Below are 13,773 nucleotides of genomic sequence, written 5' to 3'. Positions count from 1 at the left end.
TGCTCTTCACAGATGAAAGCAGGTTCACACTGAGCACATGTGACAGACGTGACAGAGTCTGGAGACGCCGTGGAGAGTGATCTGCTGCCTGCAACATCCTTCAGCATGACCGGTTTGGCAGTGGGTCAGTAATGGTGTGGGGTGGCATTTCTTTGGAGGGCCGCAGCGGTAACAAATATGTATATATATTTTTAATTTGTTTTATTTCTAATGGGGGAAAAAAGGGGGGTGATTTGAACTTTTGTGTTTTTTTATTTTTTATTCTTCTAACCCCTTAATAACCTATGACGTATTAGTACGCTATAGGCTATTACCCCCGGTTTAGCGCGGGCTCCGACGCTGAGCCCGCACTGAACTGGGCACATATCAGCTGATTCTTACAGCTGATATGTGCCTGCAACAGCCGCGGGTGGAATCGCGATCCACCCATGGCTGTTAAACAGTTAAACGCCGCTGTCAATCTCTAACAGTGGCATTTATCAGCGCCGCGTCGGAAGCGCGGCCTTAGCCCCGCCCATCGGTGACCCCGTCACGTGATCGCGGGTCACCGATGGGTTGGCATAACAACCTGGGGTCTGCAGCAGACCCTTGTGGTTGTCATGTCTCGCTAGCTATGAGCGCCACCTAGTGGTCGGCGAAGGAGCATTTCTCCTGCATAGAGGCAATCTGCAGGAAACTGCAGCTTCTAGTCTCCTATGGAGACAATTGAAGCATGCAGAAAGTGTAAAAAAATGGTTTTAAAAATATAAAAAAATATAAAAGTTTAAATCACCCCCCTTTTACCCCATTCAAAATAAAATAATAATAAAAAAATTCCACATACACCTATTTGATATTTCCACTTTCAGAATCGCCCGATCTATCAATATAAAAAAAAGAATTAATCCGATCGGTAAAAGTCATAACGAGAAAAAAATTCTAAACGCCAAAATTAAGTTTTTTTGGTCGTCACAACATTGCAATAAAATGCAATAACGGGCGATCAAAACATCGGATCTACCCCAAAATGATATCAATAGAAAATTCAGCTCGCAAAAAATAAGCCCTCACCCGGCCCCAGATCCCGAAAAATGGAGACGCTACGGGTATCGGAAAATGGCGCCATTTTTTTTTATTTATTTATTTTTTTAGCAAACTTTGGATTTTTTTTTCACCACTTAATTTAAAAATAATCTATACATGTTTGGTATCTACGAACTCATAATGACCTGGAGAATAAGAATGGCGGGTCAGTTTTAGCATTCAGTGAACGTGGTAAAAAAAAAAACAACTGTGGAATTGCATTTTTTTGCAATTTTACTGCACTTGGAATTTTTTTCCCATTTTCCAGCACACGATATGGTAAAACCAGTGATGGCGTTTAAAAGTACAACTCGTCCCGCAAAAAAATAAGCCCTCACACGGCCATATTGACTGAAAAATAAAAAGGCTATGGCTCTGGGAAGAAGGGGAGCAAAAAATGAAAACGGAAAAACCCAAGGTCTTAAGGGGTTAATATTTTTTAAAATTTATTTTTTCTTTTTACTGTATTTGTTAGTCCCCTTAGAGGACTTGAAGCTGTGGTCGTCCGATCGCCTGTGCTACACATAGCAGGGTTTCATCCCTGCTATGTGTATCAAAAATCACAGTCTCATGAACGCCCGCCACAATCTGGCATTCACAGGGGGATCGTGATGACAGACATGGGGGTCTTCTGCAGACCCCCAACTGTCATGACAACCCTTCGGCGCCCCGCAATCAAGTAACAAGGGCACCGATTGGCGCGCTTCCGTCATCAGTCTTCAAGGGGTTAAAGAAAGAAAAAACCTTGTTGCCGTTTTCTGAGTCTTGTAACTTTTAGTTTTTTCTCTGTTAGAGCCATGTGACGGCTTCTTTTTTATGCAGTGGAAGTTGGGGGTGATCAAAGTGGATGGAAGCGAAAAACAGCAATTCTGGGGTTCCTATAATTCATTTTATATTTTTTATATTTTGATGGTACTTTTTGTGGATGTGACAATAACAAATGTTTTTTTTTTTTAATTTTATTCTTGAACTGGGAGAAGGGGGGGGTGATTCGAACTTTTGTGATTTGTTTCATATTTAAAGGGGTTGTCCACTATCCTTAGGATAGGTCATCAATGTCTGACTGGTTGGGGTCCGACACCCAGCACCCCCGAAGATCAGCTGTCATCGGTATTGGTAGCGGTTACCAACCGGAAATGCTCAATTGCGGAGCTGCTCCGTTTTCTATTAGTGGCCGTGGCCGGGTATTACTCATACTCCTCCTATTCAAATCAATAGGAGGCAGACGTGCAGTAACCGATTGCGGCCACTAACAGAAGATGGAGCAGCTCCGCAATTGAGCATTTCCGGTCGGTGGCTGCCGCTGACAACGATGACAGCTGGTCGGAGGGTGTGTTGGGTGTCAGACCCCAACCAGTCAGACCTTGATGGCCTAGCCTAAGGATAGTTCAATGATAAAGTAGTGGCCAACCTCTTTACAAAAAAAATTCATCTAATTTTTTAGTCCCATTTGGGGACTTGCAGCTGTGGTTATTTGCTCATTTGTTCAGTATAGTGCCCTGTGTGGAGCAGGCACTGTTGGACAGTATACTGCCCAGTGTGGAGCAGGCTCAGGCACTATTGGACCGTATAGTCCCTTGTGTGGAGCAGGCTCAGGTACTGTTGGACAGTATAGTGCCGTGTGGAGCAGGCTCAGGCACTGTTGGACAGTATAGTGCCCTGTGTGGAGCAGGCTCAGGCACTGTTGGACAGTATAGTGCTCTGTGTGGAGCAGGCTCAGGGACTGTTGGACAGTATAGTGCCCTGTGTGGAGCAGGCTCAGGCACTGGACAGTATAGTCCCTTGTGTGGAGCAGGCTCAGGCACTGGACAGTATAGTCCCTTGTGTGGAGCAGGCTCAGGCACAGTATAGTATAATGTGTGGAGCAGGCTCAGGCACTGTTGGACTGTATAGTGCCCTGTGTGGAGCAGGCTTAGGCACTGTTGGACAGTATAGTACAATGTGTGGAGCAGGCTCAGGCACTGTTGGACAGTATAGTCCCTTGTGTGGAGCAGGCTCAGGCACTGTTGGACAGTATAGTGCTCTGTGTGGAGCAGGCTCAGGGACTGTTGGACAGTATAGTGCCCTGTGTGGAGCAGGCTCAGGCACTGGACAGTATAGTCCCTTGTGTGGAGCAGGCTCAGGCACTGTTGGACAGTATAGTCCCTTGTGTGGAGCAGGCTCAGGCACTGTTGGACAGTATAGTACAATGTGTGGAGCAGGCTCAGGCACTGTTGGACTGTATAGTGCCCTGTGTGGAGCAGGCTTAGGCACTGTTGGACAGTATAGTACAATGTGTGGAGCAGGCTCAGGCACTGTTGGACAGTATAGTGCTCTGTGTGGAGCAGGCTCAGGGACTGTTGGACAGTATAGTGCCCTGTGTGGAGCAGGCTCAGGCACTGGACAGTATAGTCCCTTGTGTGGAGCAGGCTCAGGCACTGTTGGACAGTATAGTCCCTTGTGTGGAGCAGGCTCAGGCACTGTTGGACAGTATAGTACAATGTGTGGAGCAGGCTCAGGCACTGTTGGACTGTATAGTGCCCTGTGTGGAGCAGGCTTAGGCACTGTTGGACAGTATAGTACAATGTGTGGAGCAGGCTCAGGCACTGTTGGACAGTATAGTCCCTTGTGTGGAGCAGGCTCAGGCACTGTTGGACAGTATAGTGCTCTGTGTGGAGCAGGCTCAGGCACTGTTGGACAGTATAGTGCTCTGTGTGGAGCAGGCTCAGGCACTGTTGGACAGTATAGTGCTCTGTGTGGAGCAGGCTCAGGCACTGTTGGACAGTATAGTGCCCTCTGTGGAGCAGGCTCAGGCACTGTTGGACAGTATAGTCCCTTGTGTGGAGCAGGCTCAGGCACTGTTGGACAGTATAGTCCCTTGTGTGGAGCAGGCTTAGGCACTGTTGGACAGTATAGTACAATGTGTGGAGCAGGCTTAGGCACTGTTGGACAGTATAGTACAATGTGTGGAGCAGGCTCAGGCACTGTTGGACTGTATAGTGCCCTGTGTGGAGCAGGCTCAGGCACTGTTGGACAGTATAGTGCTCTGTGTGGAGCAGGCTCAGGGATGTTGGACAGTATAGTGCCCTGTGTGGAGCAGGCTCAGGGACTGTTGGACAGTATAGTGCTCTGTGTGGAGCAGGCTCAGGGACTGTTGGACAGTATAGTGCCCTGTGTGGAGCAGGCTCAGGCATTGTTGGACAGTATAGTGCCCTGTGTGGAGCAGGCTCAGGGACTGTTGGACAGTATAGTGCTCTGTGTGGAGCAGGCTCAGGGACTGTTGGACAGTATAGTGCCCTGTGTGGAGCAGGCTCAGGGACTGTTGGACAGTATAGTGCCCTCTGTGGAGCAGGCTCAGGCACTGTTGGACAGTATAGTCCCTTGTGTGGAGCAGGCTCAGGCACTGTTGGACAGTATAGTGCTCTGTGTGGAGCAGGCTCAGGGACTGTTGGACAGTATAGTGCCCTGTGTGGAGCAGGCTCAGGCACTGTTGGACAGTATAGTACAATGTGTGGAGCAGGCTTAGGCACTGTTGGACAGTATAGTACAATGTGTGGAGCAGGCTCAGGCACTGTTGGACTGTATAGTGCCCTGTGTGGAGCAGGCTTAGGCACTGTTGGACAGTATAGTACAATGTGTGGAGCAGGCTCAGGCACTGTTGGACAGTATAGTCCCTTGTGTGGAGCAGGCTCAGGCACTGTTGGACAGTATAGTCCCTTGTGTGGAGCAGGCTCAGGCACTGTTGGACAGTATAGTACAATGTGTGGAGCAGGCTCAGGCACTGTTGGACTGTATAGTGCCCTGTGTGGAGCAGGCTTAGGCACTGTTGGACAGTATAGTACAATGTGTGGAGCAGGCTCAGGCACTGTTGGACAGTATAGTCCCTTGTGTGGAGCAGGCTCAGGCACTGTTGGACAGTATAGTGCTCTGTGTTGAGCAGGCTCAGGCACTGTTGGACAGTATAGTGCTCTGTGTGGAGCAGGCTCAGGCACTGTTGGACAGTATAGTGCTCTGTGTGGAGCAGGCTCAGGCACTGTTGGACAGTATAGTCCCTTGTGTGGAGCAGGCTTAGGCACTGTTGGACAGTATAGTACAATGTGTGGAGCAGGCTCAGGCACTGTTGGACTGTATAGTGCCCTGTGTGGAGCAGGCTCAGGCACTGTTGGACAGTATAGTCCCTTGTGTGGAGCAGGCTTAGGCACTGTTGGACAGTATAGTACAATGTGTGGAGCAGGCTCAGGCACTGTTGGACTGTATAGTGCCCTGTGTGGAGCAGGCTCAGGCACTGTTGGACAGTATAGTGCTCTGTGTGGAGCAGGCTCAGGGATGTTGGACAGTATAGTGCCCTGTGCGGAGCAGGCTCAGGGACTGTTGGACAGTATAGTGCTCTGTGTGGAGCAGGCTCAGGGACTGTTGGACAGTATAGTGCCCTGTGTGGAGCAGGCTCGGGCATTGTTGGACAGTATAGTGCTCTGTGTGGAGCAGGCTCGGGGACTTTTGGACAGTATAGTGCCCTCTGTGGAGCAGGCTCAGGCACTGTTGGACAGTATAGTCCCTTGTGTGGAGCAGGCTCAGGCACTGTTGGACAGTATAGTCCCTTGTGTGGAGCAGGCTCAGGCACTGTTGGACAGTATAGTGCTCTGTGTGGAGCAGGCTCAGGGACTGTTGGACAGTATAGTGCCCTGTGTGGAGCAGGCTCAGGCACTGGACAGTATAGTGCCCTGTGTGGAGCAGGCTCAGGCACTGTTGGACAGTATAGTCCCTTGTGTGGAGCAGGCTCAGGCACTGTTGGACAGTATAGTACAATGTGTGGAGCAGGCTCAGGCACTGTTGGACTGTATAGTGCCCTGTGTGGAGCAGGCTTAGGCACTGTTGGACAGTATAGTACAATGTGTGGAGCAGGCTCAGGCACTGTTGGACAGTATAGTCCCTTGTGTGGAGCAGGCTCAGGCACTGTTGGACAGTATAGTGCTCTGTGTGGAGCAGGCTCAGGCACTGTTGGACAGTATAGTGCTCTGTGTGGAGCAGGCTTAGGCACTGTTGGACAGTATAGTACAATGTGTGGAGCAGGCTTAGGCACTGTTGGACAGTATAGTACAATGTGTGGAGCAGGCTCAGGCACTGTTGGACTGTATAGTGCCCTGTGTGGAGCAGGCTCAGGCACTGTTGGACAGTATAGTGCTCTGTGTGGAGCAGGCTCAGGGATGTTGGACAGTATAGTGCCCTGTGTGGAGCAGGCTCAGGGACTGTTGGACAGTATAGTGCTCTGTGTGGAGCAGGCTCAGGGACTGTTGGACAGTATAGTGCCCTGTGTGGAGCAGGCTCAGGCATTGTTGGACAGTATAGTGCCCTGTGTGGAGCAGGCTCAGGGACTGTTGGACAGTATAGTGCTCTGTGTGGAGCAGGCTCAGGGATGTTGGACAGTATAGTGCCCTGTGTGGAGCAGGCTCAGGGATGTTGGACAGTATAGTGCCCTGTGTGGAGCAGGCTCAGGGACTGTTGGACAGTATAGTGCCCTGTGTGGAGCAGGCTCAGGCACTGTTGGACAGTATAGTCCCTTGTATGGAGCAGGCTCAGGGACTGTTGGACAGTATAGTGCCCTGTGTGGAGCAGGCTCAGGGACTGTTGGACAGTATAGTGCCCTGTGTGGAGCAGGCTCAGGGACTGTTGGACAGTATAGTGCCCTGTGTGGAGCAGGCTCAGGCATTGTTGGACAGGGACATTCCCGGTCAGCTGCTGCAGTGAATGGGGCTGATTGCAGTTCCCTGCACTATGGTCTGATCGACTGTAAGGAGAAAAACTGTGAAAGGGACACAAAGCAGAAGTAACTTAGTTTTCCAAATTGTGGGGGTCCCAAAAGTCAGACCCCAATGACCATTAATTACTGAAATGGGAATAATGCTTCAATTGTCCAGCTTCGGCGAGGACAAGGTGGGCTAAAAGAATTACCAATCTCTGGATCCAACGTCAGGAGTCCATTTAATAAATCCTTACACAAGACCAGTTCACCTAAACCACAGTGCAGCCAGTCGTGCTCAGTGTGAATGTGCAGGTTCCTTCCAGGCTTTTGGTCTCTCTATAGTGATCTTTCTGTTATAAAATCTCATTACGCCCTCTACTGGACAAATCTATTATAAAAAAATATCAATAAATAAAAACGTGTTGGAAAACTTTCTGCTATTCCCATCTTGGAGAAAAAAAAACCTTATGTCAGATTTGGGCCATGCAGTAAAATAAAACGTGCAAAGAGCACATCCCACTTGTACTGTCTGGCCGCCTTGAAGGGGTTGTCCACTTTTTGGTGCCTTTTTTTTTTTACTACTCAAATTAACAAGTTGTGCAATTGGGTTTCAGTAAAAAAAACTGCTGCACCTGTTTGCAGTCTTAAGCCTCTACATTGCACTGTCTGAGTTAACTGAGGCTCCATCAGGGAGCTCCTTCTGACAGGAGAGTCTGTAGCGACTATCTGTCTTTTCTGAGCTCCTCTCAGCCTGCATCAGAGCTGAATGTGCACAGAAACAAAAAGCCTGTATAAGAAGAAAGGTGCAAAATTGATTTTTAGCCCCAAATACATGCATTTAAGTAAAAAAAGAATCCTCAAAGGTGGACAAGCCCTTTAAATTAAGCCCAGACAGGACCCATCTGTGATACAGGCTGTGTTTTATGGAGCACAATTTGCTTTTATATCGTCGCTTAGTGTCTAGCAGGTGATTTCTGGTCGCCATCCCGACCCCATTACTAGCCACAGCTGTCACCTAGCCGACCGACTGTAGCACCAGAGCCTTAAATCCCGCACAAGCCAATGAGAAGCGGCGACGGCAGTCATGTGACGAGGCCAACAGAGCCCTAAATCCTGCATCAGCCAATGAGAAGTGGCGACGGCAGTCACGTGACGAGGTCAACCGAACCTAAATCCTGCACCAGCCAATGAGAAGCGGCGACAGAAGTCACGTGAGGAGTCGGCGTTCTATCCCTCAGCCCTTGCCAGTCTCGTCTGCTCTGGGCGGGTGACATTGGGAGACGCTCTATCCCCAGTCCGCACTCGTTGCTCCCCGGCGCTGGAGGTCACTTTCCGCTCCTGACGCGCTCGCACTCAGGCCTCACACAGACTCCCGGCAGCACAATGGCGCAGGCGGCACAGAAACTGGTCAAGACCCTGGCGGTGAAGACCCCTCAGCTCGTGAGCGGTGAGAGAGGGTCTGGGGGTCTCTGGTGGGCTGCGCAGGGGGACAGATATGGCCTCCATCCTTATAGCATTTCTACAGATATCGGGCGCGGTAATTATCAGTGCTGTTTCTATGACGCATTTCGGCTGTGTGCCCACGTTGCATTTATGAAGCAGAAAATTTCTGCTGCATAAATGCAAGTCCTCTCCCGGAAAAACGCATGCGGAATTCCGCACGCGTTTATCGCGCATTTTTCGCGCGTTTATCACGCGTTTTCCACATGCGGAATTGCCTTGCGTTTTTTATGCATTGGACAAAGGCAATTCTGCTTGCGGAAACGCAAAATTAAATGACATGCTGCGGATTTTTGAACGCGGCATAAACGCTGCGGAAAAATCCGCAGCATGTGCATAGAACTTGCGGAATCCCATTGGGGACCATGGGGTGCGGATATACATGCGTTTTTCAAGCGTTTACGCTGCGGAAATTCCGCAGCATATAAGCTTGAAAAATGCTACGTGGGCACACAGCCTTAATTTTGCGTTTCCGCAAGCAGAATTGCCTTTGTCCAATGCATAAAAAATGCAAGGCAATTCCGCATGTGGAAAACGCGTGATAAACGCGCGAAAAATGCGCGATAAACGCGTGCGGAATTCCGCATGCGTTTTTCCGGGAGAGGACTTGCATTTATGCAGCAGAAATTTTCTGCTTCATAAATGCAACGTGGGCACATAGCCTTAGCTGTGTGCCCACGTAGCGTTTTTCAAGCGTTTATGCTGCGGCATTTCCGCAGCGGAAACGCTGGTAATCCGCACCCCATGGTCCCCAAGGGGATTCCGCATGTTCTATGCACATGCTGCGGATTTTTCCGCAGCGTTTATGCTGCATACAAAAATCCGCAGCATGTCATTTAATTTTGCGGAAGCGCAGCGGAACTCCCGCCATTGACTTGCATTGAGACGCACAGAAACCGCGACTGTACATTTGTACAAGCGGCTTCTATGCGTCTCTATGTGCGGATGGTACCCAGTTCTGGAGGAGAGGAGACTCTCATCCAGACCTGGGTACCATTGTACCTGTAAAAAAAGAATAAAATAACAAATAAAGTTTATACTCACCTGTCCAATTTTATCTGGCCCATTTTTGGGGATTTGTGTGAAATTGTCCAATTTGCCTTTTTTTCTGTTTCTTTTGTGTTGTTCAAATACACATAAAGGAAATAAACATGTACATAACAAAACAAGTAATTGCAATAATTTTCTGGGAGAAATACTTCATTTTCTGGAAAAAATTCATGGGTGCCAACACTTTCGACCATGACTGTATGGAAATTGAGGGGTCCTCGGTGGGCTCATATCATGGCCAAGGTCTCAGTGCACAGTTATGCACTCTGTTACTGTGCTTGGATCCTCCCCTTATGTTTGACAGTGCTCACTTTAGAGTGCTGCCTGAATCCGCAGCCCTGTGTGCACTTGCATTGCAGGAGCCGAGAGGACACAGTGTCGGTGCGTGCAGGTGCGCTCTCCTCCATCTCTTGTCTGTCTGCAGCAGCCTCTCTCTACACACAGGAACACACAGAAGCGAGCAGATGATAGTGACAGGAGATGGGATGAAGAGCACACTCTGTGAGCGCAATCGCCCAGCTCTTGCAGTGTCTGTGTGTTCTCTTCCCCCTCTCTTGACTGTATCTTACACCTGTTATAGTGTGAGCCGCCGCTGCAGAAAGTAGAGGAATGAGAGCTCATCTGCACGCACTGACGCTGTTTGTGCCCTCGGCTCCTGCAGGACTGCGGATTCAAATCAAGCCGAACTCCAAAGCCAGTGCTGTTAGTCAGTCCTAGAGGAGGTGCAGAGGATTGTAATTTAGGGGGCGGAATGGTTCACCAAGGGTGCACAGAGTGCCCCCTCCAATAAAACTGTTCTTATATGAGACAAAAATAGTGAAATCTAGGCGCAGATCGCCTCTATGTAGTAGAAATGCTCACTTGCTATGAACGCCGACCACTGGGTGGCGCTCGTAACAATCGAGACATGACAACCACTGGGGTCTGCTGCAGACCCCAGGTTGTCATGCCAACCCATCGGTGACCTGCGATCACGTGACGGGGGTCACCGATGGGCGGGGCCTAGGACACGCTTCCCGGAAGCGCGAGTTAAATGCCGCTGTCAGAGATTGACATCGGCATTTAACTGGTTAACAGCCGCGGGTGGATCGCGATTCCACCAGTGGCTGTTGCAGGCACATGTCGGCTGTATAAATCAGCTGACATGTGCCTGGTTCAGTGCGGGCTCAGCGCTGGAGCCTGTGCTGAAACTGGGTGATGGCCTAGGGCGTACTAATACTGACCACGTCGGAAAGGGGTTAAGTGCCATGAGCCAGAAGGCATGCCTGTCGCCTTCCCCATGCCATTGCATTGCCGATTAGTTGCTGTGGCACAACAGATGGCACCATATTTGTGCACCTATAAAGCTCCACTTGTGGCGTCATGGGGGGAGTTTCTTTAAACTTAGACTCTGCCCAGACCGTACATTGAGAACCCCCTTTGGGCATGTTCACACGTGACCTGATTTTACACTCCTCTCTGCATTTTCGATGTCTTTCCATGGCTCATTTTGGATTTTACTTTTGTTTTAAAGTCTGCAAAGTGAAGCCCTGCTGCGTCTGTTATTTCACGTGTTGCTTTTCTCTTGCAGCCGCCGTCACCTACTCTAAGCCACGGCTTGCCACTTTCTGGTACTATGCCCGCGTAGAGCTGACGCCACCCAGCCCTGCAGAGATTCCAAAAGCCATTGAGAGCATCAAGGGACTGGCTCAGTCCTTCCAGAAGGGCCGGTTGTCTGAACTGACCGTCAGGGTAAGGTGGAAGATTGAGGGAAAGAGTCCTTTACCATTAGATTTTATTTTTATTCATATGACGGTTTGTTTTTTAAATATAAAAATGTTTTAGAACTTTTTCCTGATATTTCAGTAATGTGTATAATGTTATATTCATTAGCATGTTCGTGCACAAATAAGTTGTAAACTCCCGATTGCCGTATGCAAATGAAGCCGGACTAGTCTGAGGACACTGTCATCTCTGGGCGTGTTTGACAGCCTCTGCACTAGCGCGTCTTTGTCAATCCACCTCTGATCCTCACTATTACCCAGGCAGATCGCTCCTCGCGGCGTCTCTGGTCTCCCGTCGCGGTTCTGTTCGCGCTCCTCGCGGCGTCTCTGATCTCCCGTCGCGGTTCTGTTCGCGCTCCTCGCGGCGTCTCTGGTCTCCCGTCGCGGTTCTGTTCGCGCTCCTCGCGGCGTCTCTCGTTGCCTTCCCGTCATTTATTGATCTTTACCACCTCTCTCCACAACATATTTCCAGAGAAGTTGCCGCAAGACTTTCCCATTAGTGATTAAATTGGAGTTGTAACCATTTGTGCGTAAAGGGGCTACCCACTACGTAATATCAATATCCGATCGAAGGGGTCTGACACCCGACACCTCCACCGTTCAGCTGTTGTCAGCTCAGACGGTGTCCAGCTCCATACAGTGGCCATTCCCAGGTACTGGAGCTCAGCACTTTTTACAGGGAATGTATTCTAACCTGCTGAACTGAGAGCAGCCACTGCCCAGTGTACTGAGCCATACACTTTATACATCCAGCTGATCGGTGGGAGTACCAGGTGCTGGACCTCCACCGATGTGGTACTGGTGAGGATAAGTTCATCCATATCTCAGTAATGGACGACCCCTTTAAATATATCTGTTAGTCCCATGCACTCGGCTTAAGGTCAAAAACTTGTCCTTGCTATAATGGAAAACGTGTGTGTGTATATTTGTATTAATTGTCTTGATGTTTCTGTGTCTCTACAGGAAGCCTTGAGGAACGGCCTGGTGGCCACCGAGGTCCTCTTCTGGTTTTACATTGGAGAATGCATCGGGAAAGGCGGCCTGATCGGATACAACGTCTGACATGTTTATCTGTTCTAGTTTCTTTGTCGTATGCTGACCTGTGTCTGTAAAAGCTATGGACTCAATAAATGAACCTCCAAGAGGCATTCCCACTCCTCAGCGTATACATTGCATCATTAGATCTGTGGATTTTTTTTTCTGTTCTAGTAAAGCAAAGTGCAGGCCTTGCACCTGATTGCTTGCACTCAGACAGGGCGACGTGAATGTAAGTCACCGGCACGATTCAGGGAATACGCTTTTCACACAGATGCACGATTTATCTGAAAAAAAACAAACTGCAGTATGCACTGGTCAGATTTGCAGATGAGATGGGGTGTGCATAAAAAGAAAAAGCAGAGACATGCTGAAGGATATGTTATGCATCAGTTCGTGCAAGTGAAAGCTAAGCCCATCTGCTAGGGCAATTGAGTGAACAAGTTTCTATAAACACTGAGGCATTACCTGCAAACATGTCCGCCCTGTTGATGAGCATGGCTTTTAACCGCATTCATCAGCGCACTGGGATCTGTGCTGTTGCACATCGAAATCCAAGATAACTGAAGATTTTGATCCCCGCTGTTTAGGTGCATTCACACGCAGCAGATTTGCTGCAGAAATTACTCCATTCAGATGACTCAAAATTGATTTTAGTGTCAAATATCTGCAACAAATCTTCAAGGTGTAAATGCACTCTTGGGCTATATTCCCTACGTGCAGAGACTGCTCATTATTCCCTTTTAAAACAACTTTTAGAGAAAACGTGTTTTTTTTTTTCTCCTATAAGTGCACAGTGTTCAGGAGTTTTCATGAAATTACATCCACTTTGCTTGGAAATACTGCATCATTTAAGCTACATGAGAACATATCCTCAGGCTGGAAATGAGCAAAATTCAATTTTTAAGCTAAAGTCGGAAGTAGATCAACAGGAATCAAATCCTGTCTTTATATTTTCCAATTACTTTGCATCCTCTCCAGGCTTTTCCTCCAAAAAATGAGAAAATTGAATGTGATTCCAGTATGCAGCAGCCACGGTTTCTTATGACCACATACATGAGGTCAACCTTGTGCAACACTAACCCTGCTAAGAATTGCATACAATTATATTAGCTTAGGATTAGAGACCTGCAACCTACGTCAATTTTTTTTCTTCTAATGATTGGCCTTCCGAACTAAAGCTTGAAAAAAGAATTTCCTAAATATGTTTACTTATCTAACTAGATTCTCGCTATTAATGTAGCAGCCTCCAGCAATCTGGAAAAGTAGGCAGTTTTTATTAAAAAAAAATAAAATAAATTTAAATATATATATCTCAATTACACACTCACAGGATACAAAATAATGTGGTGTGTGTATATATAATTACATAGGATAGAAGGGATAACAAAAGAAAATGATTAAACCTGATGTCACGGCAATGGCTCAGAGCTTAGCGGAGGGGGGTACTCCTTAGGAAAACGGACAGAACCACATCAAGCTGTACCTTCCAAGGACTGACGATACAAAAACCCAAACTCAGCTTTTTATTAGATCAAGGTTACGCCCACATACTTTCCCCTTGGTGAGTTCATTTGGGAGCTGGTCGTGGGATGTTCTAAGTCTTTTTAGAGTTTTATGAAATCTCTAACTTTCAGGATATCT

The 13,773-nt window shown here is 48.3% G+C and overlaps 1 protein-coding gene across 1 annotated transcript; it reads left to right on the top strand.

Moving 5' to 3' along the window:
- The first annotated feature begins 8,029 nt into the window (after nucleotides 1-8,029).
- ATP5MG (ATP synthase membrane subunit g) lies at nucleotides 8,030-12,251 on the top strand. Its single transcript, XM_073657032.1, has 3 exons — nucleotides 8,030-8,228; nucleotides 10,902-11,062; nucleotides 12,058-12,251. Exons 1-3 carry the CDS (start codon nucleotides 8,165-8,167, stop codon nucleotides 12,154-12,156), a joined length of 324 nt encoding a protein of 107 aa, XP_073513133.1. The 5' UTR covers nucleotides 8,030-8,164; the 3' UTR covers nucleotides 12,157-12,251.
- The last annotated feature ends 1,522 nt before the right edge of the window (nucleotides 12,252-13,773 follow it).

The sequence above is a fragment of the Phyllobates terribilis genome, unplaced genomic scaffold, assembly GCF_046119375.1.
Source record: "Phyllobates terribilis strain yellow unplaced genomic scaffold, ASM4611937v1 Scaffold_12__6_contigs__length_324123572, whole genome shotgun sequence".
NCBI classification, from domain to species: domain Eukaryota; kingdom Metazoa; phylum Chordata; class Amphibia; order Anura; family Dendrobatidae; genus Phyllobates; species Phyllobates terribilis.
Note: the sequence above shows the minus strand (reverse complement) of the source record. Positions and strands in the feature narration are given on the sequence as shown.

Coding starts and splice junctions, on each gene's coding strand:
- ATP5MG (XM_073657032.1), top strand. CDS start 8,165: ATGGCGCAGGCGGCACAGAAACTGGTCAAGACCCTGGCGGTGAAGACC. Junction 8,229..10,901: donor GACCCCTCAGCTCGTGAGCG/GTGAGAGAGGGT, acceptor TTTCTCTTGCAG/CCGCCGTCACCTACTCTAAG. Junction 11,063..12,057: donor TGTCTGAACTGACCGTCAGG/GTAAGGTGGAAG, acceptor GTGTCTCTACAG/GAAGCCTTGAGGAACGGCCT.